Source organism: Maniola hyperantus, chromosome 5, assembly GCF_902806685.2.
Source record: "Maniola hyperantus chromosome 5, iAphHyp1.2, whole genome shotgun sequence".
NCBI classification, from domain to species: domain Eukaryota; kingdom Metazoa; phylum Arthropoda; class Insecta; order Lepidoptera; family Nymphalidae; genus Maniola; species Maniola hyperantus.
Window position 1 is genome coordinate 3,870,270 of NC_048540.1, and position 25,802 is coordinate 3,896,071.

The window sequence follows — 25,802 nt, forward strand, 5'->3', positions numbered from 1 at the left end:
GGGCCTTTCAAAAATCCTCGCACATACAGCGCAAGTTTCATATTGAGTTCGCGCGCCTTTCGCTTCACGCTGCGAAAAAAATACGTTCGATATTTAAAAATCGTGCTCTAAAGATAATAAAAGAAAATAATAAAGATTGTGATTGTGTTCGAAATTCAAAATGGTCCGTAAAGTTCTGTGTTGCCTCTATATATTTTTTGGCGTTCTTTTAAGTGATAGTGCTATATCAGGCGAAAGCGTAAGTAATTAATATTATTATCTAATATTAATACTAAAAATATTATTACGAAAAAAAAAATTACGTAAACATATTATTATTATCGTTCGCTTATAAATACTCAAAGCATTGAAATCAATTGATGAATTTGTAAGATAATGATGTAATGGGGATAATTAATTACATTAGTATAAATTAGGTATAATATAGTTTTATTCAAGTAGACTTTTACAAGTGCTTTTGAATTATCAAATAATTTAATTTAAACACTGTTTCGGAATGCCGTTGCCGAGAAGAACCAACAAGAAACTAGGCGGTTGCTCTTTTCAAGTGTTCACTTTACAATGATATTATGCCATATTGTACAAGCCCAGCCCAGCCCAGCAAGTTGCTGGAGCGAATCATATGCAAGCTTTTTAATCATTTACATAGTACTTAAGACTAAACTTACGAGGGTCACAATAACACCCCAATTTCTGACATTTTTTTAAAAACCCAAAATTGCTCCACCCCTGCATTATAGACAATAATGTGCTTACTTACTGAGTAAAGAAGAACTTCTACTTAACGTAAGTGCCTACTAAATTAAAAAGGACAGGACAAGGACAAAAATCTATCATTACTCCGGTTTTTTATGAACTTTTAAAGTTTTGCTCCCAATGAAGGTCAATTAACACTATAGGTACCTACATTTACCTAAGTATGTGCTTTTAATCAGTTTGTATTTTGTAATAGATCAACTTGTTTAAGTACCTACACTGCTCCAGTTTCTAAGATAACCTTGAAAGCGTGTGACTTGTATATAATAGCATCGAGATAAATACCTATGGAGCTACCGATCTTAAACATCGATTAAAAAATCTTGGTATAGAAAGTTTTTATAAATAATAGTAATAGTATTACTCCAAATATGCGTATAAATTAAGTAAATGTCTTTGAGTTTTAGAATCAACTCTCTCTATATAGTTGACTTTTAAGTCACACCTGAAGAATTTTCAATTTCAAAAAGGTTAAGTACTTCAGTATGATAACGACACATCCTAATTTTATGAGAAATATAACAACATAATTGCGGCTACATAAAGATAAAGACATTATTGACCGTTTTTATAAGCATACCTAATAGTTGTGTTATTAAGGAAAATACAGCTATATTATTAGATGTGCAGTTCAAAAGCAGGTTTAGCGCCAATTTACTGATTAAAACACAACAGGTATCTTTATTCACCAGCAAGTTTGAGGCAATTTTACGGAGCATTGCACGCTCTAGGGACATGACATCTCTCTGGTTATATATGTATGCAGAGGCTGTAGAGACACTTTACCCACGACGACTAAGTATAACGTGATATAATCTTAGCTACATTATTGTTTTGATAATTGGAATGTTACTATTATATTTCTCAAAGGCTTGTGCAATATTAATGTTTTACTAGCAGATATTCATTTCAGATCTTAATTTTATCGATTTTTAAAAATTTCGTAGGAACTTCTGTATTTTACGGGATACAAAATTGCTTGTTCTTCTCCGAGATTCCATGGACATAATAATCGGCAAACAGTTAATCCACGAAAAGATCAGTCCATGAGAAAACAGACATGCACACTTTCGCATTCGTAGCCTATGTCATTCTGCAGGTCTTTAAATATACCCATGCAAAAACTTTGTAGATCCGTTGCTCCGTTGTGACGTGGTTGAAGGACAAACCAACAAATCAACAAACTAACAAACCAACAAACTAATAAACCAACAAACAAACACGCTTTCGCATTACTGATTTAGTATGGACGTACTACTCGTGCGCAATAAGTGGAGGCCTGGGGGGCGGTGACGCCACAGACGTGTGGTTGTACTGTAGACAAAAATCGGAGTGCGTCGTCGTTGCGTGACGTAAGCAAGTACGAGACTAAGATGTTAAAAAAATGGCATTGTCTACAGTACAACATGGGAGCTTGAGGGGAAGTTACAGGGGAAGCGGGCGGAGGGTTGCATTCCAGGCGAGTCTCAACTTATCGCGCACGGGTAGTAAGTAATACGCTTTCGAATAAAAGTAACCGCATTCAAATTGGTCCATCTATTTGAGCGCCACGATGCCACGAACATACACAAATAATTAAGTAGGTATACCTAACTTGTTTGTGTCGGGGGTGAAAAAAAAACGTACATACATAGTCGATAAACAAAAAATATATTTACACAACAGTGGGTCGTCCATTTCTAGTTCAAGTTATTGCGAAATATCAATGTTTTAAAAAAAACAATGTAGGCTAACATTGTTTTTGTAGGTGTAAAACACCTACATGGAAGTTAAAAATTCGATTTAGCAATTTCTTAGCAAAAAATAACATTAAGTAATTTTGAAATCGACAAAGAGTGTATCCATTTCTACTCAAGTTGCATGAGGCTGCACCTACTTGTTTATTTCTTTTTTAAGGTTAACAATTAAGTAACTTTATTAAGTTTATTTTCCCTTAGTTGCGTAAAAATATAAAAAGTATAGCCCGCAACTTCATACACGTGGTTTTCGGTTAGGTTTTGATTTTCCGGGATAAAAAATAGCTATGTCCGTTCTCTATCTAAGAGTCGGACATAGCTAATTTTTATCCCGGTATTTGGTACCAAATTTTATCTATTTGTGTTTTTGGCGTTGTGCGGTAAGCTCTGTCGATTCGTAGGTGACATATACCATTAAATAGTTTGTGTGCAAACCTATCAGTGCTTTTAAATTATCACAATAGCTTAAGATTTTAAGCTGAGTACTGTCTCTAACCACTAATCAACAGGTCGTGCGAGAGCATTAGCGAGAGTATTAGCGGGATAACAATAGCCATGGGTTTTCTGAACAGTCTGAACGATGTTAAATCTCTGCCTACTTAAAGATTCTGTGTAGATACCACTTATGGACTAAGAGCCACCGCGTGCCAGACCTTCGTTATTTTATAAAAGCTGAAAGCTTCTTTGCGTATTATCTCCAACAAAGGAGGAATGTTTGTTTGGATGTTTGTTTGGGTCATGGTGGCTTTGGGAGATAACATGGTAATAAAGGTGTAAAAAATCTTACGTCAAAGTATAAAGTATATAAAAAAAAGACTTTATACTTTGACGTAAGATTTTTTAACAGATAAACAGGCACAGTCTTGCTTTTTTAATATTAGATAGATAGCATGCTATCCTTGCTCTGTGATGTTAGTATGGATAACAGCCTGTACAAACTACAAATGTCCTAACGTGCTTTCTGAGAATATGAGAAAACGAAAAGGCTAAACACGGACCTCCAACGTTAAGATTAGGATACTACCTACTGCCCTTAAATCGAATCTTACTTATTGTTTGTTGGTCGATTATGTTGAAAATATTTCATCTTGACGTCCACCTGTTTGATCACAGGTATTTTTGTACACATACGTCTATTGTATAGAAACTAGAAACACATGTCACAAGCTACTGGAGCGTGGATGGGAAAAGCATTGGGAGAAAGTGAATGCGTTATGGATGCGCCTATTTATTTTGACCTTGTTTTTGTGTTGTTTTACTCGTGTCATGCTTATTTTACAAAGGTTAAGGGTTTTAATACATTTTATTGTACCCATGGTAGAGTTTTTGCAGAACCTTTACATTTTACAGCTATCGTAAAAAAATCACGTGGAGAGAGTTCTATAGTAGCAACTATCATCAATCGATAGAGTTAGTAGGACACATCTACGTTTTTTATAACGACTTAAGCACGGCACGGTCTTGTGTAGCCTGAATCCATGGCTTCATGGCCTCGTTGACATGGATGTCGTTGTGTGCCTAGTGGGAGGTCTTCCAAAGCTGCATTTTCCCGTGCCAGGTCGCCATTCCAGCACCTTTGGAGTTGGGACCTCAATGTAGGTATATCGGCTTTTTGAACTACGTGCCCTGCCCACTGCCACTTCAGCTTCGCAACCCGCTTGGCTATATTGTATTACTAGGTGATGCCCGCGACTTTGTTCGCGTAAGTTTCGGTTTTTAAAAATCCCATGGAAATTCTTCGATTTTCCGGGACAAAAAGTAGCCTATGTCCTTCCCCGGGATGCAAGCCAAGCCATCTTTGTAACAAATTTCGTTGAAATCGGTTAAACGAATAGGTGTTGAAAAGCTAGCAGACAGACAGACACACTTTCGCATTTATAATATTAGTATGGATATGGATAATCCATGATGCATACCAGGAAGACGGCAAGTATCAAAGATTTATTTGTCATTTTCATGTAGCCTTTTAGAAATGGATCACGAATAAAATAAAATTATACTTACTTAAACAAAATTTTGTTATCGATTTAAAATATGCGAACGATTTGCAAGTCCATATTGTGATGTTGCAAAGGTCATGGATATTGAGCACTGAACCGGAGTGTTTTTGGACATTAGGCACATTATATGCATATATTATAATATGATAAAGGTTTATTTTAGCAGATAGGTACCTCATTTAACAATCTACTACTACCTTTACATAATGTCTAAAACTCTAAATTCAGAAGTGAATTCTGAATTTACATTATTTTTTTGGAGATTTAGAGTTCATTTCATGAAAAATGTTCTATAAACATAAGGCCTTTTTCCATATTCCTGACAATCCCATATGAAGTGATTGTGTCTTTTTCATGAATTATTCTGACCTTACCTTGCAATTCCCTTACCTTATTGAACCGCGAGTAGGTACTCAAGACACTAACTAATCATCATCATCTTCCATGATCTTAACCTATCGCCGGTCCACAGCTCAGCATGGATCTCCTATTAGAATGATCAAGGTTTGGCCATGATCCACCACGCTGACCAAGTGCGACTTGGCAGACTTCCCATACCTTGGAGTACGTTTTTAGGCTTTTACGACTTACGAAATGGAAACTGGTCTCTTCTTTACCATGCTCTGGACATTTTTTAAAAATATTTAGATAGAGAATGTTTAACAAGTCCGCTTTAGACAGTAAAAAAACCGGCCAAGTGCGAGTTAGGCTCGCGCAACGAGGGTTCCGTCCTACAGACGTATTTTTTCGACATTTTGCACGATAATTCAAAAACTATGATAGGTACATAAAAATAAATAAAAATCTGTTTTAGAATACACAGGTGGAAGAGCTTTAGTATGATATAGTTATCTTACTTCGAAAATTGAAAATACTAATTATTAGTTCATGACCACAATTTAATTTTTTTGTGTAATGTAACCACAAATTCACGGTTTTCAGATTTTCCCCCGAATGTCAGCTATAAGACCTACCTACCTATCTGCCAAATTTCATGATTCTAGGTCAACGGGAAGTACCCTGTAGGTTTCTTGACAGACCGACAGACAGACAGACCGACAGACAGACAGACATCAAAGTGATCCTATAAGCCTATAAGGGTTCCGTTTTCCCTTTTGAGGTACTTAACCCTAAAACCCACGAAGGCTTAGATGAGGAGGGATTCTAATCCGCACAATAATGAGAATGGAATCATGACGTCTATGCTGACAAAAATAATATAACCAGTGCACACTAGCTTTACTTGCTAACATTAAATTAGTTGTTTTGTATTATTCTTGTTATTTTATTCTTGTTATTTTATTGAATTATTAATTGGAACCATCTAGGTCTTAGGTAACTTACTTATTTCGTTTTATTTTGTGCTTGTGCCAATTTTGTTTTAGTGTTTTTATTCCGAAAATATGTTTTCGGATCTCCTATAATTTACTTTTAATAGTGCTTTTATTTTGAAAACTGTTGTTACAAATCGCTGAAATAAAAGGATTTATCACACTTCGTAACATCCAGGTAGGTAGGTACCTATAGCGTATTATCTTAAGCATCGACAAGCTTTCAACTGCGGTAAACCACAGCGCAATCAAACAAATTTAATTAGACAAGCAAGATGGCAAAATGCATGCAAAAGGCAATTTCACAGCTAGGAAGATGCTGCGTTGACGACACCTTATGTAACTGGTTAGGATTGCGTAAAAGGTAACTTTTCGCACTATTGGCAAATAATTTGTTGAGCCTGAAAATTAGCTTAGAACTAGTTTGGTAAAAACAATCATCTATTAACCAAAGCCTTGCTCATAATATAAACAATCGGAGAACTATTCCGCTTAGTCATGGACAAGGAGAAGTTTACACAGACAAGAACAATACAGTGTGTTATTTTAAATGGGAAATTCAAAACCATAGAAGGTACAAGGAAACTTTAGCTCTTTTTTGTGAAAATAATTTTGGCATAGTAAATTTTTTAGTCAAGCGTGCGTTGTCCATAACAATTTATTTTTAATGCCGATCGAGTTAAGTTTCACGTTAGCATTTCATTGTATCGAAAGAAAAAATCGGAAAATATTTTTTCATACAATTTGTAGGTGTGTCGTCTGTAAAACAAAATGGTATAAGTAGGTACATGGTAGGTACGTAACCTAATAACATGACATCTCACTCTATTATGCACGTGTTCAGAACACAATATGTAGTGGCATAAAGATGTTTAGATAGGTATATATTTAGTCGGGTATTCTAATTTCTAACATCTAAAAGTTAGTCCCGCTATTAATCAAAAATCTTGCAGATTTCCTATCAAACATAGCGGATTTGAGATAAACTCAGCCAGCGTCACCGGCCCACACTTTGCCTTATATAGGTTGTATGTCTATAAATGAGTTAGCAAGGTTGCGCCCACCGGCTATGACTCAATCGAGGCAAAACTAAATGTCGCGTATTACAAAAGGATAATATTATTATTTTAGTAGGAAACGTCTTTACCTATTTCTGATTCCAGTTTAAAAATTTAAATATATCATAAACGTTTTTTAGGGTTCCGTACCTCAAAAGGAAAGGAAACAGAAAGACAGAAAGAAAGTGATCCTTATAGGATCACTTTGTTTTCTGTCTGTCTGTCTGTCTGTCAAGAAACCTACTTGGTACCTACTTCCCGTTGAACTAGAATCATGAAATTTGGCAGGTAGGTAGGTCTTATATCAGACATAATGGGAAAAATCTGAAAACAGTGAATTTGTGGTTACATCACACAAAAAAATTAAATTGTGGTCATGAACTAATAATTAGTATTTTCAATTTTTGAAGTAAGATAACTATATCAAGTTGGGTATCATATGAAAGGTCTTCACCTGTGCAATCTAAAACAGATTTTTATTTATTTGTATGCATCATAGTTTTTGAATTATCGTGCAAAATGTCGAAAAATACGACTGTAGTAGGTACCTACGGAACCCTCGTTGCGCGAGCCTGACTCGCACTTATCATATAAACTGTTGAAATGTGTAAAGTTCATTAAAGTAGCAAAACCAGGTCGCATCAGTTCTAATTGCTTAGCTGCAAGAGGTTGCAGCAAATCAAATGTATTTTCTTAATCCCAAAGCTAATGCAATGCAACCGGTCGGGTTACATAACCAACAATCCGTAAACCAACTTGGGCAAGATATCTAACTCCTATTTGGTATTTACCTGTTCATAGTTGATGCAAGAGTTTATGTGAAATGATACTGAAATATCTACAAAGTTGTATTCTGTCTGTTGTAATTAAAATCGCTAATTATTTAATTGTAACCTGTATACCTACCTAGATAGATTATAACTGCGATGTCATCTGTTAGCATAGATATACACTTATCACCAACCTATTGCCGAACGACTACTGACTACAGGCCTTCTCTCAGAATGAGAAGCTCATAGTCCACCACGCTGGCCAAGTGGTGGCCAAAATCTAGAGCTTTCCTTTTGCGGGGAATATTATGGAGGGGATATCAATATATTAAGATCTGTCATTTATGTATAACAGAATTAGCGACAATTTATTGGTCTCCTAGATACCCAAATCTCAATTTTACTTAGTATATTTATTTACGAACGTATTAACCATAATAATCTCTACTCATAATAATCAATTAATGTACATGAAAGCAAATAAATAAATCTAATCTTTAATCTTTAAAAATAATAATTCTTAGTTTAGATTTGGTAGAAAGGTGAAACAAAAAGTAACTTAATAATAGCTATAAGATACTCGATTAACCTAAATGAACTGTTACTAAATATCTACACTTAAATCAAAGCCTTTTAAAGTAGGTAATGATGCATGACTATATAACTATTACTTTCACTAGCATTATTTTAAAGTCTTAGAGGGGACCTTATTTATTTTTCTTTTTAGCCTGGTTTCCCGACTGGTTTATAAATTATGAAATCTATATTATTTTTCTAACTTGACTTAGGTTTGAAGGACACCCGCTAGCAGAGTTATGAGGAGTTGTCGGTTCCTTGTGCTCACTCACTCCTTCGTCAGTGATGGGAAGGAACGTTGGGAGGTTATTAGTCGGTAGACAATAATAATCACTGTGCTCCCCCGTGGCCGGTGGGTATCTTCTTCAAAACCTGCGTCGCTCTCATAAATTAAAAAAATCAAACCTGAAATGAATGGATTGGCACAGGAAATAAATGAAATGTTGCGTAGCACGAGTCATTGAGTTAATTGTATTTTATAACATTAATTTATTTTTAAAGAATTATAACTAACCTTTATTCACATTATTTAATTTAATTTGAGATTTTACAGTACCTAAGCATTTCGTAACATAATTAATTTATTATGTTATGTACTTAGTTCTTTTAGTTTTATTTCTTCTGTGAATCCTTTTATTTGTGTGCAGTAAAGATATTTTAAAATAAACAAATTAATGCTGTTGTCGTTATTACGAAAGTTCCAACAATAGGTACCTTTAAATACATATTGGTAGGTAGGTACTAACTAATAACTCATTGTATCAATGACCGTGATCAATCTCCCATATCGAGGTGTGTTGGTTGGAATTTACTGGTTTTCTTTCTAATTTTCTAGTTGATTTTATTTTAAAACTGTAAACTAGAAAGCTTTTATTAATAGTGTTTTAATTTTTTATTAGGATCTCGAATTTTTGGTAGGTACCAAATTAAATTTGGCAGTTAAATTAGAAAATTACTTAGACTAATTTTGCGCTGAAAAAAATACTGACTTAGAGACTATAATAGCCAATTATATATTTATAAGTAGGTAGGTATTCATTACTTAATTATGCCTTAGTAGGAAGCTTGATAAAATTATGCAGGATATAGGTACAGCTATGCATACATAGAACCTATATTACCCTACATGAATCATCATTTGAATGAATCAATAAATGAATGAATACTTCGGAACTTCGAACTTGAATACTTTACTTAATTTAAGTTAATAAAGTTATGTAGTAAGTAGTAATCGAAACTCCTGTAGGTATTTCTATGGAATGAAGATCTCTAGATACAGTTATTATACACATTTAATACCTAAATAAATCCTCTCAAGTTTTATACCTAATACCTAAATACGGTAATCTATGCGGTTCACTGCAGAATACATGCATTCTTGAGATTGACCTTACATTCACAACGCACTGGGAATTGCAATACGAAATACGAATGCAGCATCTTTAACTCGTAGTTTAACGATGTGTAAACGATAAAGTAAGTTTAATTCGAAACAATAATAGTTTATTAAAGGCTGAATGTATTTTACGATATTATACAGGGTGTAACCAGAACGCTGGCAAAAACGAAGACAGGTGGTTATCATGAAATGACATCACAAAAATATTTATATACTTACCGTAATAGGTGCTAAAAGTTATTTCATTTTGTTATCAGGAAACACGATGTCGGAGCCCTTCTACAGCACCGCAAAAAATCGAGCAGGTGATCACTCGCTGTCAAGATGAAATCAAAGTCTCTATATTGAGAGGTGAGTGAAGCCATCCATTATCATCAGCCCATCATCGGCTCGCTACTGAGCACGGGTCTCCTCTCAGAATTGGTTTGGTCATAATCTTTCACGCTGGCCAAGTGCGGATTGGTAGACTTCACACATCTTTGAGAATATAATTAGAGAATTCTCAGGCACGCCGGTTTCCTCACTATGTTTTCCTTCTCCGCTAAAACAAGAGATTTGCTTAAAACGCACATACCAAACTCCGGCAAGGTGCGTGCCCGGGATCGAACTGTCGACCTCCAAACAGAAGGCCGATGCGACGTCTTATAGCATAAGGGCAAAAATCTGAAAACCGTGAATTTGTGGTTAAATCACACAAAAAAAAATTAAATAGAGGTCATGAACTAATAATTAGTATTTCCAATTTTCAAAGTAAGATAACTATATCAAACGGGGTATCATATGAAAGATCTTCATTTATGCATTCTAAAACCGATTTTTAGTTATTTTTATGCATCGTAGTTTTTGATTTATCGTGCAAAATGTCGAAAAAATAATGTCGTTAACAAAGTTAAAGTAAAATAATGACGAAGGAAGGTTGAATCCATACTAAGTAATTGCGGACATCATCTAGTAAATAAGGTATACTTAAGTATTGCAAGAGTGTTCAAATATATAATTAAAAGAGCATGAGAAATTCGCACGTTTGATTTGCATACGCAACTTGGGGTCACAACTAGTCAAGGTCGAGTGAAAGTAATGCACGCTTGGCAAGCATAGGTACGTAATGACTTATTATTATCAACACTGGTGATTATAAACGTGTCACGTGTCGAATTATTTTAATAGAGGCTATTTAGCTTTCATATTTTATTGATGTGTGTAACAATACATATGTGGAAAAGCCCTATCCGCTACCCATCATACTAAGTAATATTATAAATGCGAAAGTGTGTCTGTCTGTCGACTGTCTGTTGACTTTTACCGATTTTGACAAAATTTACTAATTTTTGGCAAGAAAAAGCAAAGAGTTGCTACTTACCTACGGGATTTTTAAAAACCTAAATCCACGTGGACGTCATCGCGGTAAGCCGCTATAGTCCGCGACAGGTTGAGATGGCAATATAAGGCGAGGGACGCCCCGCGCACACGCACGTCACCCGCGCTCGCCCGCACCGGGCTAGCGCGGGGGCTGTGCGCGTTCTCTTCCCGATTGCCATCTTGACCTGTCGCGTACTGTACCTATTCGGTGCAGAGAATATAAGAAAGTAGCTTGTATCCAGTATACGTATAAGTAGGCAACTTTTTATCCCAGATAATCGAAGAGTTCTCTCGGGATTTTTGGAAACCCAAATCCATGCGGTCGAAGTCGCGGGCATCATTCTAGCCTATGTAACGAAAAATTGCATAAAATTCTAACCTTATAATGCGCCATCCTAGTGAAGATTCTGTTGAACTTTTGATAGTGATTAAGTATTCAAACAAAACACAATTTTTAATAGTATCGAGATTGACTTGGGCCATAATTTAAAATTTTCCACATACACCTACTTAAAATAATACTTAAAACTAGTCTTCATATAAAGAGAAAATGCAGCAGTGGCATGTTTTATTTATTTTTTCTTCGCCGTAATTATTAATCAGAGATTGTGTTAAATTAATTATCCATAGATACACTAATTATTTTTCTCATACCTCTACTCTAAAATTAAACTCGCCGTATGCCTGTGGAAGGTTTTGTAGATATACCTATATTTTAGCGCATTGATTGAACTGGTCCACTATCCAGTTTGATCTGTCAGCCCGTCGTCACGTCCGTCGTCAAGGTTGAGTGAAAGTAACAATAATATCTAGGTATATATTATGTATTTATGTAGCTACGTACGTAATGCGATTATAAAAGCAAAATACCTCAGTATTGAACTGTTACCTAACTCGTTTTACCTGAATATTTCAATCACTTGACACAAACAGTTTTAGACAGCTATATAAGTCCCGCAAATTGCTATTGCGCTGAAACCATGTCTCATTAACATCATCTCAATAAGCTCAATAAAAATATACCATCATCTCGAAACTTCAGCCTAGTGGTGACGTCACTAAAATGGCGGCCACGCGTATTAGCAATTTGCGGGACTTATATCACTCGTATTTTAAGTTCATAAGTAAAAATCGTCTAGGTTTTACCGTTTACTTTTATCTACCTTATGCTCTCTTCTTACTTACTTACCTTTTACTAGTTTATACTCGCGACTTCATCTGCGTGGACTACACAAATTTCAAACCACTATTTCACCTCCTTAAGGGTTGAATTTCCAAATATCCTTTCTTAGCGGATGCCTACGTCATAATAGCTATCTGCATGCTAAATTTCAGCCCGACCCGTCCAGTAGTTTGAGCTGTGCGTTGATAGATCAGTCAGTCAGTCAGTCAGTCAGTCAGTCACCTTTTCCTTTAATATATTTAGATATTTTCGAAATATTGTTCTCTGTGTGAGAAAATCACCTTGTACCAACTCTTACGAGTGTAAATTTTTGAACCAAGATGTTCTTCTTCAGCCAGGTGGTCCTCTGCCAGCTATTTTGCCCTGAATTATGAGCTGAAGGAGATCGTATTAGCTGTTTCTCATAATATGGCCAAAGTACTTACTTACTCTAACTTCCACACTTCTACGATTACTTATCTGGATCTTTGCTTAGCCTAAGTTAGGAACTAATAATACTAATTCAACAACCTGTCAAAAACATAGCTTTAACAACGACACCTTACTACATGCTACTTAAGTACTTACAACATTTTCATTCTTGCTTTTGGCGTAAGATTACAATTTGGTTTGCAGATTATTGTGATAAACGCAATGATTCCTTACACGAACGGTTCAAGTCAATCAAACGCTCTCATTGGCAACACTCACGCGTTCACTATTTCACAACCTTGTGTCGAATTATCGGACTTAAGGCTGCGCATACAAACTTGTTCCTGTTAATGTTAAAGAGATCGCACACTGCAGCAGGATCTGCAGAAGGTGTAAAATCGGCATGGGGAGAATGGAGAGAGCTATAATGCTTAGAGTTTCTCTACGTGATCAAATCAGAAATGAGAAGATCCAGACAGGAACCAAAGTAACCGACAACTCAACGGGTTGCCAAGCTGAAGTGTTGGGGCACATAGTTCGAGAAACCGATAGACTTTGGAGATCCAAGGTACTGGAATGGAGACTTCGTACTGAAATTTTAGCGTTGGCAGATGCCCGACTAGGTGGACAGACGACATAGAAAAGTCGCAAGGAGGCAATGCATTTAGGCGGTGCAAGACTGTGACGTGTGGAGATCCCTACAAGAGACCTATGCCCAGCGATGGATGGCTATCGGTTGATGACGAGCATGGTGACGATGACTATATTACTAACCAATGCTCAGTGTTGAAAAATGCATTGCGTCATACGTGGCGCTTCTTGCGGTTCTACGCCCCTTTCGGGCCGTCTTATCGCCTAGCTACAGTATGCCTCAGAAAGCCATTGATCGGCCTTTAGAATTACCTACGTTTCGGCTTTGTAGAGCGTTGTTTCTGTCACTCATACCTATATGACGTTTTGTCGGTCTCAACGACAGAGACAGTGCTCTACAAATCCGCTATCTCCTTCTAAAGGTCGATGTACATTATTTTGTGGCGCGTACTGTAGGTAGGCGATCACCTTTAAAGGCAATACCTATTCATGATGTTCCTTCCGTGTATTATTTTTGTTTGTTTGTCTAGTTATGAATGCACAATGAAGAGAAGTAGAAACCTAATGAGGAAACGTCACAAGCTGGATTGTATTGCTAAGTGATAACACTACCTACCTATACATACATTTAATTATACATAGTATTATAATAGATTATTATTATGTATGCAGTAGGTAATATAACCAGGTAATAGAACTAGTGCATAAATAGTTAACAAACAGTTCAGATGCCCTTCTAGTCTAGGTCGTATTACATAATATTATTAGCAAAAAATAAATTCTTGAAATATTTAAGTTAAACAAGAAAATGTTGGATAGAAGCAGGCATTCATTTGCGGAAGTCCATGATGAAACGGACAAGGAACAACAAGCTTAATTGGCTATAAGCCGCCAAAACAGACGATTCAGTATGTATAATATTAGTATGGATGAAGTTTCTCACCCGAATGGCGAACTTCCATCATATCTCCAACCAACCAACCAACTAACTCCCATCGGCGGTGTTCCCACTAGATTACAACATGGGGTTATTTAAGGGGCGGACCAACAAATTCCTAAAAGACCGGCGACGCATCGACAGTTCCTCTGGTGCTGCAAATGTTCATAGGCGGCGGTAATCACTTAACATCAGGTGACCCGCCTGCTATCTCTATTAAAAAAATATTTGTATGTACTCATGTGCTTCTATAGCATATGTCTATGCATATTGTGTAGGTACACGGTTTGTGTGTTCTAGCCAATATTTTAACGGTGATTCCGATTTACATAACAGTAGTCTTAAAACGTCCTCGATACATATTGTCAACGGACATGTATGTCTGTGCTTACGAGAAGGTTAAAACTCTTAACTGTAACTGAGGTCACACTGACTCACTACAATGCCGACTCAGATTCAATTAGCACGTTTTGGATACAAGCATTAGCAAACGCTATCGTAACTTTTTCAAAAAAACATCCTTTTATTTGGAGTCACAGATACGGACACTATATCTACAAGTAGGTATGTACGTAAGGCGTTCCATACGATTTCCATATTTCATCGAAATCGGTTAAACGGATGGGCCATGAAATCTAGCAGACAGACAGACACACTTTCACATATAATATAAAAACTATGGATTATTTATTAAATATAATATGTACCTATTCTTAGTTAATATTAAAACAAAGTGACCACATTGTCAGTCATGTAATAGCTTTACCATTCCTAATATAATATCGGTTTCAATCTATTATGATCTCATACCATTGTTGGTGATATTTTTCTTTAATTTTAATGCAAGCAGGAATGCTTATTGCATATTACCAGGAAATATCACTGTTAACCTTTAAGAACTTTGAATCACTAACCGAAAAACAAGTTTACTTTCAAGAGTTTCAAGATACACCAAATGTCGTGCTATACCTATAGTACGCGACAGGTTGCGATGGCAATCGGGGTATAAGGCAAGGGGACGTCCTGCACACCCGTAGTCACCCGCGCTCGCCCACACCGGGTTAGCGCGGGGGCTGTGCGGGTGTGCGGGGCGCTCCCTCGCCAATTGCGGTCTCACCTGTCGCGTACTGTACGAGCTAAATGATCACAAGTACTTAGCTGATAAAGTTAAACTGTAGTATATATTATTACAGCTATAGGCTAATTTTTCAAGAATTCTCGATCCGAAGTAGCCATAATGGGTACTAGGTACCTACTATTTGTATGAGAGGATTGCGCATTGCGCAATGGATCTGAAATTCATTGTCCAAAGCCGAGAAATTCTCCAATTCGGAGAATTTTTAACGCAGCGAGTTAACCACAATATTCCTTATGAAGTGCATCAACGCTTGTGCACTGCATTTAACCTAAATCCGAGCCCATCATGCGGTCACAAAATACGCAAGCAACGTCCATTTAAAGGTATGCAGCGTAAACTGTAAAATCGAGTGCTGAGACTGAGAAAAACTTTTCTAGATCATAATTTTTCGGATTCAAATCGGATGCAGTGCGTGAAAAACCTTAAACAATGTAATTAGACAAAAAAAAGATTCTACTTACCTTCTCGATTACAACTACTTAGTTGCCTTTGAACCTTAAGAAATATAAGTAAATTCAAAAGCAGAAAATCGTTCAATTTATTCCTATCTTACAATGCAACGCTTGATAGCGCTTGTCCTCACAAAATGACGTCACTCATAAGGCCAGTCCATACGCCTCCTGAAGCTACCAAAAAAGGCTCGACGCGGTCATCCACTTTAATTTAGGAATCCGCCATTTTTAAATTAACAAGCAATTAGCGTCATATATATCTCATTAGTGCATTTACACGTAGTTATTATGGCAAATGTGTGTCACTTTTTTCCGATTGAACTTTGCTTTATGTTATATGAAACCGTTAAGGGCACTGTTGTAGCAATACGTAATCAGAAAGTTTATTGAACTGTGTTAAAGGAAACAATTTTTAATTTAATTTAAACAACCACATTGTTAGCAAAATTTCAGAGAGAGAGAGAATTAGAGAGAGATACACAATGTGTAAGAACATGTGTTTTTTAATCCTTTATTGCAAAAAACACAAGTAACATTCGACAGTTACAATGATTTATTTTGAATCACCAATGCAAACTATTAATTGCAAAAATAAATTGATTTCCAAATAAAACTTCCTAAAGTAAACATTCTAGCATAAATGCATATAAGTAAATGATTAATTATATTTATTATCTGTATATGTATCTGTTTATATAACATTAACTCATTTTGAAAACCAATACGAACGTTAGCCAGTTTGTCAATAGATAAGGTTTCTTTTTAGACTTGGAATATGCTCCAACCCATTGCATTTGTATGTTGTCATGTTGGGACACACGTGCAAGTTAGCAATAGTTTGACCCATTTACTTGCACAACATGCTCATTCAAGTGTTACCTATGAAATCGAACGGCACGCATGTACACATGCACAGTATGGATAGGTAGGTTCATAACATTATTAATCTATAATATTTAGTAGAGTTTGCATGTCATGACATAATTTTATTACGAAACTTACAAGCCATTTTAAAAGGTAGGCATCTCTATATATGACTACCTAAAGTTACATACAGTAAACTGCTCCTCTTTTTAGACTTTTTCTTATAAGAGATTGCATAAAGCGATAAGGTTGCCTTTGTGACATCGGCCATATCTTTCATTTACGTTTCATTTCGTTTTAAATTCGAACCGCTAGGATATGGAACGCACTTTCAGCATCAGTTTCAATTTTAATATGGGTATCTATATCTACCTACCTTCAAGTCAAGCGCGCTCCATCTTAGGCTGCATTATCACTTGCCAGAAGGTCTGATTGCAGCCAAGCGCTAGTCTATAAATTAAAAAATGAACAAAATATATGTTATATATGATAAAAAACATGTGGGTATATATTTTTAAATACATAGTATATTGCTAAAAAGGTTGTATTTATCATTTCAGAGGCCCTAGATGTGATTAAGGAAGAGCACACAATGCCCACACAACGGCGACGAAACAAGAGGGAGGTGCCGTTTACTCACGACGAGAAGAGGATTGCGGGGGTGAATATATTTTTTTAATTATGTAGAAATATATACAAACTCACATTTATTACTAGCAATATGGAAATTTTTACTTAATGCATATGACATATTGATTACTAGCAGATATATTTTTACGGAAATAATAATATAGATATACTTCTAGATGTTACTAGGTACATATATTTCCATAAAAGTTTTTCAATAACTAGCAAGTGGTTATAAATGATTATCGTTTATTTATACTGCTAAGTGTAAGCAAAAAATATATACATAAATGTACACTTATATCTAGTACCTATTAAGTAATTTATATGAAGCAAATCTTGATTAGTTAATTAATTGTTATGTTTAAAGTAAAAGTAGTCATGATTCTTATAAAAAAGAAGTACCCTACATAAGTAAGGTGAATAACAACGAATTGTGAGTAAATATTTATAAAAAAAGATAAAACTTTTAAATTAAATTAAACAATTGATGATCTTGAGAATTAAACTAAATGAAAATTTTTTACGAGACATTTCACCGCGATTAATAGCCTCATCTGGTGACAGAAGGGCTGGCTCATTTTTTGCGCAACGGATCAGCCTGGCTGTCCAGCGCGGAAATGCAGCCAGTATTCTTGGCACCATTCCACGCGGTCATGATTTATATAGTAATTAGATAAGGCTAGCTTTAAGTTTTATTGTAATATTAAAAAAAAAAAAATGAATACCGAAGTACCGTTGAAACATATTTTAGCATTTTTATATTTACATATTCAGAGCATGACTTTTAGAGGCTACACGGTACACCTAATTATCTAATTATGAAACAAGCGAAACATTTACTGCACGATTTTGCATATAATGAAATGTAAAATTACAAAATTACACATCTTTATTCTTACATTGAGAGCGGTGATAGCCTCGTGGTTAAGACGTCGACCTCCTATTCGGGAGGTCGAGGGTTCATCTCGAGCATGTACCTCTAACTTTTCAGTGATTGTGCGTTTTATTCTTCGTGCTAAAAGTTAACAGCAGCTATCTCCATTCCAAATTCGGTTCAGTCATTGTGGCGTGAAGGAGTAACAAACATCCAAACTATCCACATTAATTATAATATTACTAGCTGATGCCCGCGACTGCGCCCTCGTGTGACTTTTTCAAAATCCCGCGGAAACTCTTTGCTTTTCCGGGATAAAAAGTAGCCTATTAATCCAGGGTATAATCTATCTCCATTGCAAATTTCATCCAAATCCATTCAGCCGTTTTTGCATGATTGAGTAACAAACATCCAAACATCCACACTTTCACATTTATAATATTTAAGTAGGATTATTAGGATTAGGATTTAGGATATTAAGATACCTTGGTATCCTCTTTCTATTCCTACCTAATACTTAGGTAGGTGTCTTCATTCAATTGCCTCATTTACCTGTAATTTAGTCATAATAAATCAATATTGCTAAGAACCTAGATGCCATCGTAGTCGCAAATGGAGATTATACAAAAAGTAAAAACATAATTCGAGACCGACACCTACTTGGTACTAATAAGAAGCCAAGCGGCTTGGTATAATATTATTATCATGAGAAAATATTAAATTTTATTATGTGTGTGATAAACCATTTTGTTGGTGCCTCGTAGGGCAGATTATAGCGACGTCATCAATAAAGTCTTCACTCATTTATATTGACCACTTTGCAAAGATCCATCTAGCCAAGTTACCTAAATAGAAGTCCCTTTTAGACTTTATTGCAGCTATCAGATTAGTACAGGTATGCCAACGATCAGTCATATAGAAAATCTATTTTTAAAGAAGGTATAGCCTGAATATATAAAAGGTGGTGTAAGGTGTGATAGCCTAGTGGTTAGGACGTCCGCCTTCTTGTCGGAGGCCGGGTGTTCGATCCCGGGCACGCACTTCTAACTTTTCGTCGTTATGTGCGTTTTAATTAATTAAAATATATCACTTGCTTTAACGGTGAAGGAAAACATCGTGAGGAAACCTGCATGCCTGAGAGTTCTCCATAATGTTCTCAAAGGCGTGTGAAGTCTACCAATCCGCACATGGCTAGCGTGGTAGACTATGGCCAAAACCCTTTTCACTCTGAGAGGTGACCCGTGCTCTGTAGTGAGCCGGCGATGGGTTGATCATGATGATGATGATGATAGCCTGAATACCATTATTTTATATCCTATCGTAAGTAATAAGAATGCTTACGAATATTTATAAAGTTATTATTATTATCATACTTTGGTACACTTTATTTGTACCTACCACCACAAAAAAGAAAATAACAATAAAAAAACAGAAAACACAGACTGAAGTAAGATACAAAAGGCAACCTTATCACTTATTAGCGAGATCTATTCCCTTATAGGCAACCTAAAAGTTGCTGGATTTCATGAGAAAGTAAAGTTTGATTTTAAATTACGTCACAATTTTGTAACCTTCCGAAGGTTATAAAATCCGATGTTTACATCCAATAAACACGATAACAGCTGTAGACCTGCATAAATGATGCGCAAAATTACATAAACATTACTTAGTCAATAGTCTCACATTTGAATAAACTTGGTAAAAGTTGAATAGGTTTGCGAAAGCCCACATGTATAGAAAACAATGGAAAACTAATATGATATTTTTCTCAATTTTCCAGTGCCTACTGCAGTGCGTGTACAGAAAAGTGAAAGCTGTAAGTATCTACCCACTTTGTTTTAAAGTAAAAGTGAATCACTTTTTACTCAGTGATTACTATCTCATTTATTTACTCTAGTTTAAGAGAAAACCATTATTATCGTCTACGATCGGTCGGAACTGGGTTATTCATTGTTTCGTTATAAAATACGTACACTTTTTTTAATTGGTGTCTTTCTGTACTTACCTAGGATCTGCCCGAAATGCCTATTTGCTGAGATTTTTTAGTGGTGTCTGAATTTTTACATAGTTATTTTTAATTTTGAGAGTTGTGTTAACTGTTTGCTCGTTAATAAATAAATAAATTAAAATAAAATATACGCCTAAATAGATTAAAGGTGAAGACTTTGGGGCCGTGGGCTCGAGCTCTTTTTGAAGAAATTGCGAAAAGAGTTATCGAGTCAACCGGGGACCCGAGAGCTGGCAGCTACCTTGGTCAAAGAATTAGTTTGGCCATCCAAAGGGGTAATGCTGCCAGCATCTTGGGTACAATGCCTCGCTGCGGTGGTCTCGACGAGGTTATAGATTTAATTTAATTTATTTTAGTTTTAATTTAATGTTGTTTTTTTTTTTAGATTTAAGTTTATTAATAGTTTAATTACTTCTTTATTAATCTTTAGTCGTATATTAAATTTGTAAGCGATTCTCTCAAATTATTATTGATTAAAGGTGTATGCACTACATTCGGACGACTACTTTGACGACCTCCCTGGCGCAGTGGTAAGCGCTGTTGTCTTATTAGTGGGAGGTCTCGGGTTCGATTCCCGGCAGGGCTTTGTAGTTTTATAATATTCCTAAATTTCCGGTCTGGTCTGGTGGGAGGCTTCGGTCGTGGCTAGTTACCACCCTACCGGCAAAGCCGTGCCGCCAAGCGATTTAGCTTTCCGGTGCGATGCCGTGCAGACACTAAAGGGGTGTGGGTTTAATTAAAAAACTGTCATATACCACCAGGCGAGATAGTAGTCAAGGGCTAACTTGTATCTGAATAAATAAAATGTAACGTAATCTAGGTCTAGGTAATTTTAGTGTGGGTATTGAGTATTTAACGAAAAAAAAGGTTTTTTACCACTGTTGTAATAATTCTGAAAATATTCTACACGTAGCATAATTTTAATAATACTTAATAATAAGTCCGTTTCAAGGCTGTGCTGGTTCAATGATCAATCTTCTTTTGAGGCCGAGTTTTAACGTTTTATGACTGCTGTGGCCTGTGTCGCGATGCTCCAATTTGTTCGCCATTAACATTGACTTACACACCCGGGAGTAGACATGCGATCTCGTCCATACAATAAGAAAAAGTTCACATCATCACTTTCCATCAGGTGTGATTGTGGTCGAGCATGTGCCTAAATTAACCCTCCTTTTAATAAACACTGAAATATAGTAAAATTGTAGGTATTTCGGTCGTTTCGGTGGTATATTTTTATACTATATTATTTCTATTCTCAGAAATTTCTCCTCTTTAATTTTTAAAGCAGCTTTTTTGCTATCGTATCTACTCGATACGAGAGCAAAGAAGCCGCTTTTTGGCTGTAACATCTGATTAAGTTTGTTCGTATAAAATGTAGCTATTAAATAATGAATCGATTGATACCTCATTCATCAAAATTGGCTAAGCAGTTTAAGCACTGTGGTGGAACAACGAAGTAGGTAATTAGGTATTTAAACAAGGCATTTATATTTTAAACCCCTTTGGCTCTTAGTGAACGCCCTCTAACTACTTTACTACAACATAGGTATTGTTAGAAAATATTGAACGATACATCAACAATTTAGTCACACTTCCATGTATTTTTTAAACCCAGTGGTCCAGTACTTTTGCAGTTTGGAATGTACTTATATCTTCTCTCCCGGGCAGAGGAGGGAGGCGTGTTGCTTTTTACCTTTAAACCTCTGAGTGAGTCGTAAAACTCGAAAAGAAATTCGCCTATTTATTGCTTTAAAATCCCTCAGAAATATAACTGTCATAAAAATGTTGAAGCTGGGCTGTTGTTAGGGCAAGAGATTTAATTAATAGGTAGTGCGAAGTCGGCACAAGGGCTTACAAGCATAATATACTTATTGCGGCTACAAGAAAAGGAATTACGGCCATGTTTTAAATTGATTTTAAAGCTAATATTAACTCCAGTTATATCCAATAATAAAATTACAATCATGTGTCGTGGCAACCCTCTACCAGAGGTCCTTAAAATTTGGGTGTCTGGCAGGGAGTTGCCATGATCCAAAACTTTATAGTCGCTGATCCATCCTCCCTGTGTTGGGGACAATAGGCAGAGAAACTTTCAGCTTTTATAAAATAACGAAGGTCTGGCATGTGCTGGCTCTTAGTCCACAAGGTTTTATACAGTGGTTTAAATTTTTGAGTTTCTCTTTCTTAGCACGTGAACCTACTCGTAGGTATGTCATAAAAAATAATTTATGCAAGTATACAGTAATAAAAATGCACATAAAATGTTTGATTTCTTTAGGATTACTTATTATTATTTTATAATTGAACAATTAAAGAATCATCCAGACATAATGGGTGCTGCTAGCTTGGCGGGATCTTATACGAGTACCTATTATGAAACGATTTTTTATGGCAGGTAACAATTTACAAAAATAAAAATAGTTGCGTGCCTCGCCCGCGTTGAACTCTTTTCATACACAAAAATGTGAACCTATGTTTGCAGTCGGTCGTCTTCGGCTCTCGTGTGAGTCACTCATCGGTACCCGTAGTATAAGATTTTACGCCTCACCAAACGTTGCTAGAATTCGAGAATCGAAACAAAATAACATCAAAGTAAAATGGACCTAAAGAGCCTTGAATTGAAGTTAAAAATTCAATGCCACTGATTTTAATTTCACAACGTTTCCGCTTGGAGCGCTGGCTGTAGATGTGTAGACAAACTTGAGCTTCAAAACAAGGTGTTTAAGATCCAGTTTACTATAACGCGGAAGTGTTTCGACTCTCGAATTCTAGCAACGTTTGGCGAGACGTAAAATCTTATACTACGGGTACGATCCGAGTCTGTGAAAATACGTTCCAAAGTAGTCATATGATACAAATAGTGCGTAAGTAATCTATTACGCACTAGCTCCGAGTTCTCTCCGTCATCCGTGAAAATATCTCGGATTCAAATCGGACATAATATTATGATGTAGATATGTCAAAGAGGTCCAATGAATTAGCTTGGAATGGATCAGAGTTCGGATTAGTGCGTTACATTATTCAAGTTGGGTCCGAATTTTTTATATCCGTATTTTCACGGACTCGGATCGGATGACTGCGTAACCACTCTAATGAGAGAGACGTCAACGCCTCGATTTTAGGCAACAAGAGTGTGTGTGTTTTTATTTCAATCGTCTTTACGGAGTGATTCTTATTTCTTCTGTACCTGGAAGATATTAATAAATATTATGTGTTAATTACTACTTTCAGGTGGACGGCTACGGTTTCCCCACACTAGAAGGTCTGGTCGGGCTGTACTCTGACGGCGTGAACGAGCGAGGCTACTTCATGGCGGTGCTGGAGGCCTCTCGTGAGTGCCTCATGAGGAACCATGATAAGTTCTCCCGGACTGTGCCTATGGGTGAGTAACTACGGTTTCCCCACACTAGAAGATCTGGTTGGGCTGTGCTCTGATGTATGACCAAATCTGTTAGCTGAAGCATTCTACTCAACACACTGCGGCAAGGTCGATTTAGGGTGAAAAAATGGGGAGTATCCTAGTGTCGTAACATGTCGTATGTAGAAGCAGATAATGCATTCGATATCTCACGGAGCGGCAGACCTATTTGTAGGCACCACCCTTTTGCTCCAATCTAGCTGCCTCCTAAATCGGCCCTGTCGGAGTGTCGTGAGTAGAATGCTTGACAAATCAGTATCTATTACTCGCATTGACAAAAAGTTACTAAAATTGTGAATGCAAAAATTCTGATCAAAGTGATAATGACGAGGAAATTGTCATTATATTACTTTTATTTTAACTTCAAGGCATTATTTTCATTGCACCTTCAAGTGTATATTGCCGCAATCGTCCCCCACGCTTTATCGCTAATAACTTCCTGTACACGATTTAAGAACTTAATCATTTTTTAGACCCATATCAATATATTAAACCGACTGACTAAGTATGCTATTTTTTACTGGTAATTTTAATTTTTGCAATTTTCTTTTCAGATAACGGCCGTAACTGTGACGTATCCTTCGACATTTTCGAATGCATTTCAGACCGCATCGGCGAGTACTGTGGGAACTCTGGATTGTGAAAAATTGAAAATACATTAATATATATTTCCCTACATTTATTTTCATTTTTTCCTTATACAATATCTTAAAGACAAGTTATGTCAAAAGATAAAAACGGGATCCTTACTAGATATTTACTTAAATAATATTTCATTGTGATAAAGAAATTGCACTAAAGTATAACCTTTATAATAATTATTTTTTTAGGATATAATCCTATGTTTATAGTATTCTGTTGCAAAAATAAATGTTATATTTTAGTTACCATTAAAAATAATTATAATTTAATGTTAAAGAAGTTATATACCTACTCTCGTGTTAGTCTATCTAAATTGTAGCCCAAACAAAATTATACAGATACCAGAGAGCTAATAAATAATATACATAAATATAATTATAAATGTAAAACGGATCAACTTACGTTTTAAAATATAATAACAAAACGGAGTTATTTTAAATATAATATTTTATGTATAATATTTTGAATTATAATATCATGATAGTTTAAACTTTAAACGGTAAAATAAACATTAAGTAGGTATTATTTATAAATACTTGAATATTATTAGGATTCCATCAATTAAAAAAAAAAATTACGCCATCTGCAAGTTACTTATTTTTTTATTACATTTATTTTTAATTGATTTTCTTTATGATTCCATCGTCTGTTTGATTAGTGTATGTGTATAACTCTAAGGCAGATAAATTAGTTAATAAGTTAGATGTAAGTAAAATTAGATATTGTTTTAAAATCTAGGTAAGTACTAAATTGTGATGCTCATTAACTATTACCACTTTAGTATTAAGAAAAGACGTGTACCTTCGTAAGTTTTTGAATGCAATTACAGTACAGTTAGTTACCTATAGGTATAACAATAAAATTGAAAAAAAATCTTAGTTAAGTATTTTATTGGATGAATAGTATGATAGTAACTTTTTCACTAAAGTAATAACTTAAAAACCTTCACAGCTTAACGCTTAAGGGGTGGACTGAAATCCGAAATATCGTAAGTGCAAATCCTTGTCGTTCAAGTTAAAATTCTACCCGTTCTATTATAGCACCTACTCCTATTAATTACATCAATAAAACCCAATGAAAATAAATATTATCAATAATACTAATTTTCTGTTACTCTCTTGCAATATTCATAAATGTACTTATTTGCACGTCTAAAATTTACACCTAATCTTACTACTTAGATCATTTAGCTTTATAGCTATAAGTACTACATCATAAAGCTTTATAACGAACTGATAGATTAATTTAATTCTAAGCTAACGTCAATAAATGTAAATAGCACGAAATGAGGATTGTTTTTCTTATGAATTACCTACCTATTAATATATTTAATAAATATTTCCCAACAAGAATTTTTACCTTTGCAAAATATAAAAAGTAAATTGTTAATTGACAAACTGCTCAAGCACAGCGATCCATAATATATGAGCAAAATATTTCCGGTTCGATTTCCGTTTGATGGAAAACTAGATTAGCAACTTCCGCTCAATGGCAAAGAAGTTATACCCACTAGTACAGTAATCGCAAAACAAGATAGTCCAATCTGAAGTTGCTACATGGCGGTTTGCGCAGGTGACGATTAAAATACACAAGTCGGCAGAGGCCTGTTTTTGTACGTTGCAGTATACACAGTCATACACCTCGTGTTCAGATTGGGCAACTTACTTGT

At 35.6% G+C, this 25,802-nt stretch overlaps 1 protein-coding gene across 1 annotated transcript; it reads left to right on the plus strand.

The window, feature by feature from the left end:
* Positions 1 to 25,419, plus strand: Obp73a (Odorant-binding protein 73a). The gene is made up of 6 exons (XM_034969028.2): positions 1 to 238; positions 9,884 to 9,977; positions 17,122 to 17,222; positions 19,846 to 19,881; positions 23,305 to 23,455; positions 24,046 to 25,419. The coding sequence occupies exons 1-6, from the start codon at positions 161 to 163 to the stop codon at positions 24,132 to 24,134; spliced, it is 549 nt and encodes a 182-aa protein (XP_034824919.1). The 5' UTR covers positions 1 to 160; the 3' UTR covers positions 24,135 to 25,419.
* The last annotated feature ends 383 nt before the right edge of the window (positions 25,420 to 25,802 follow it).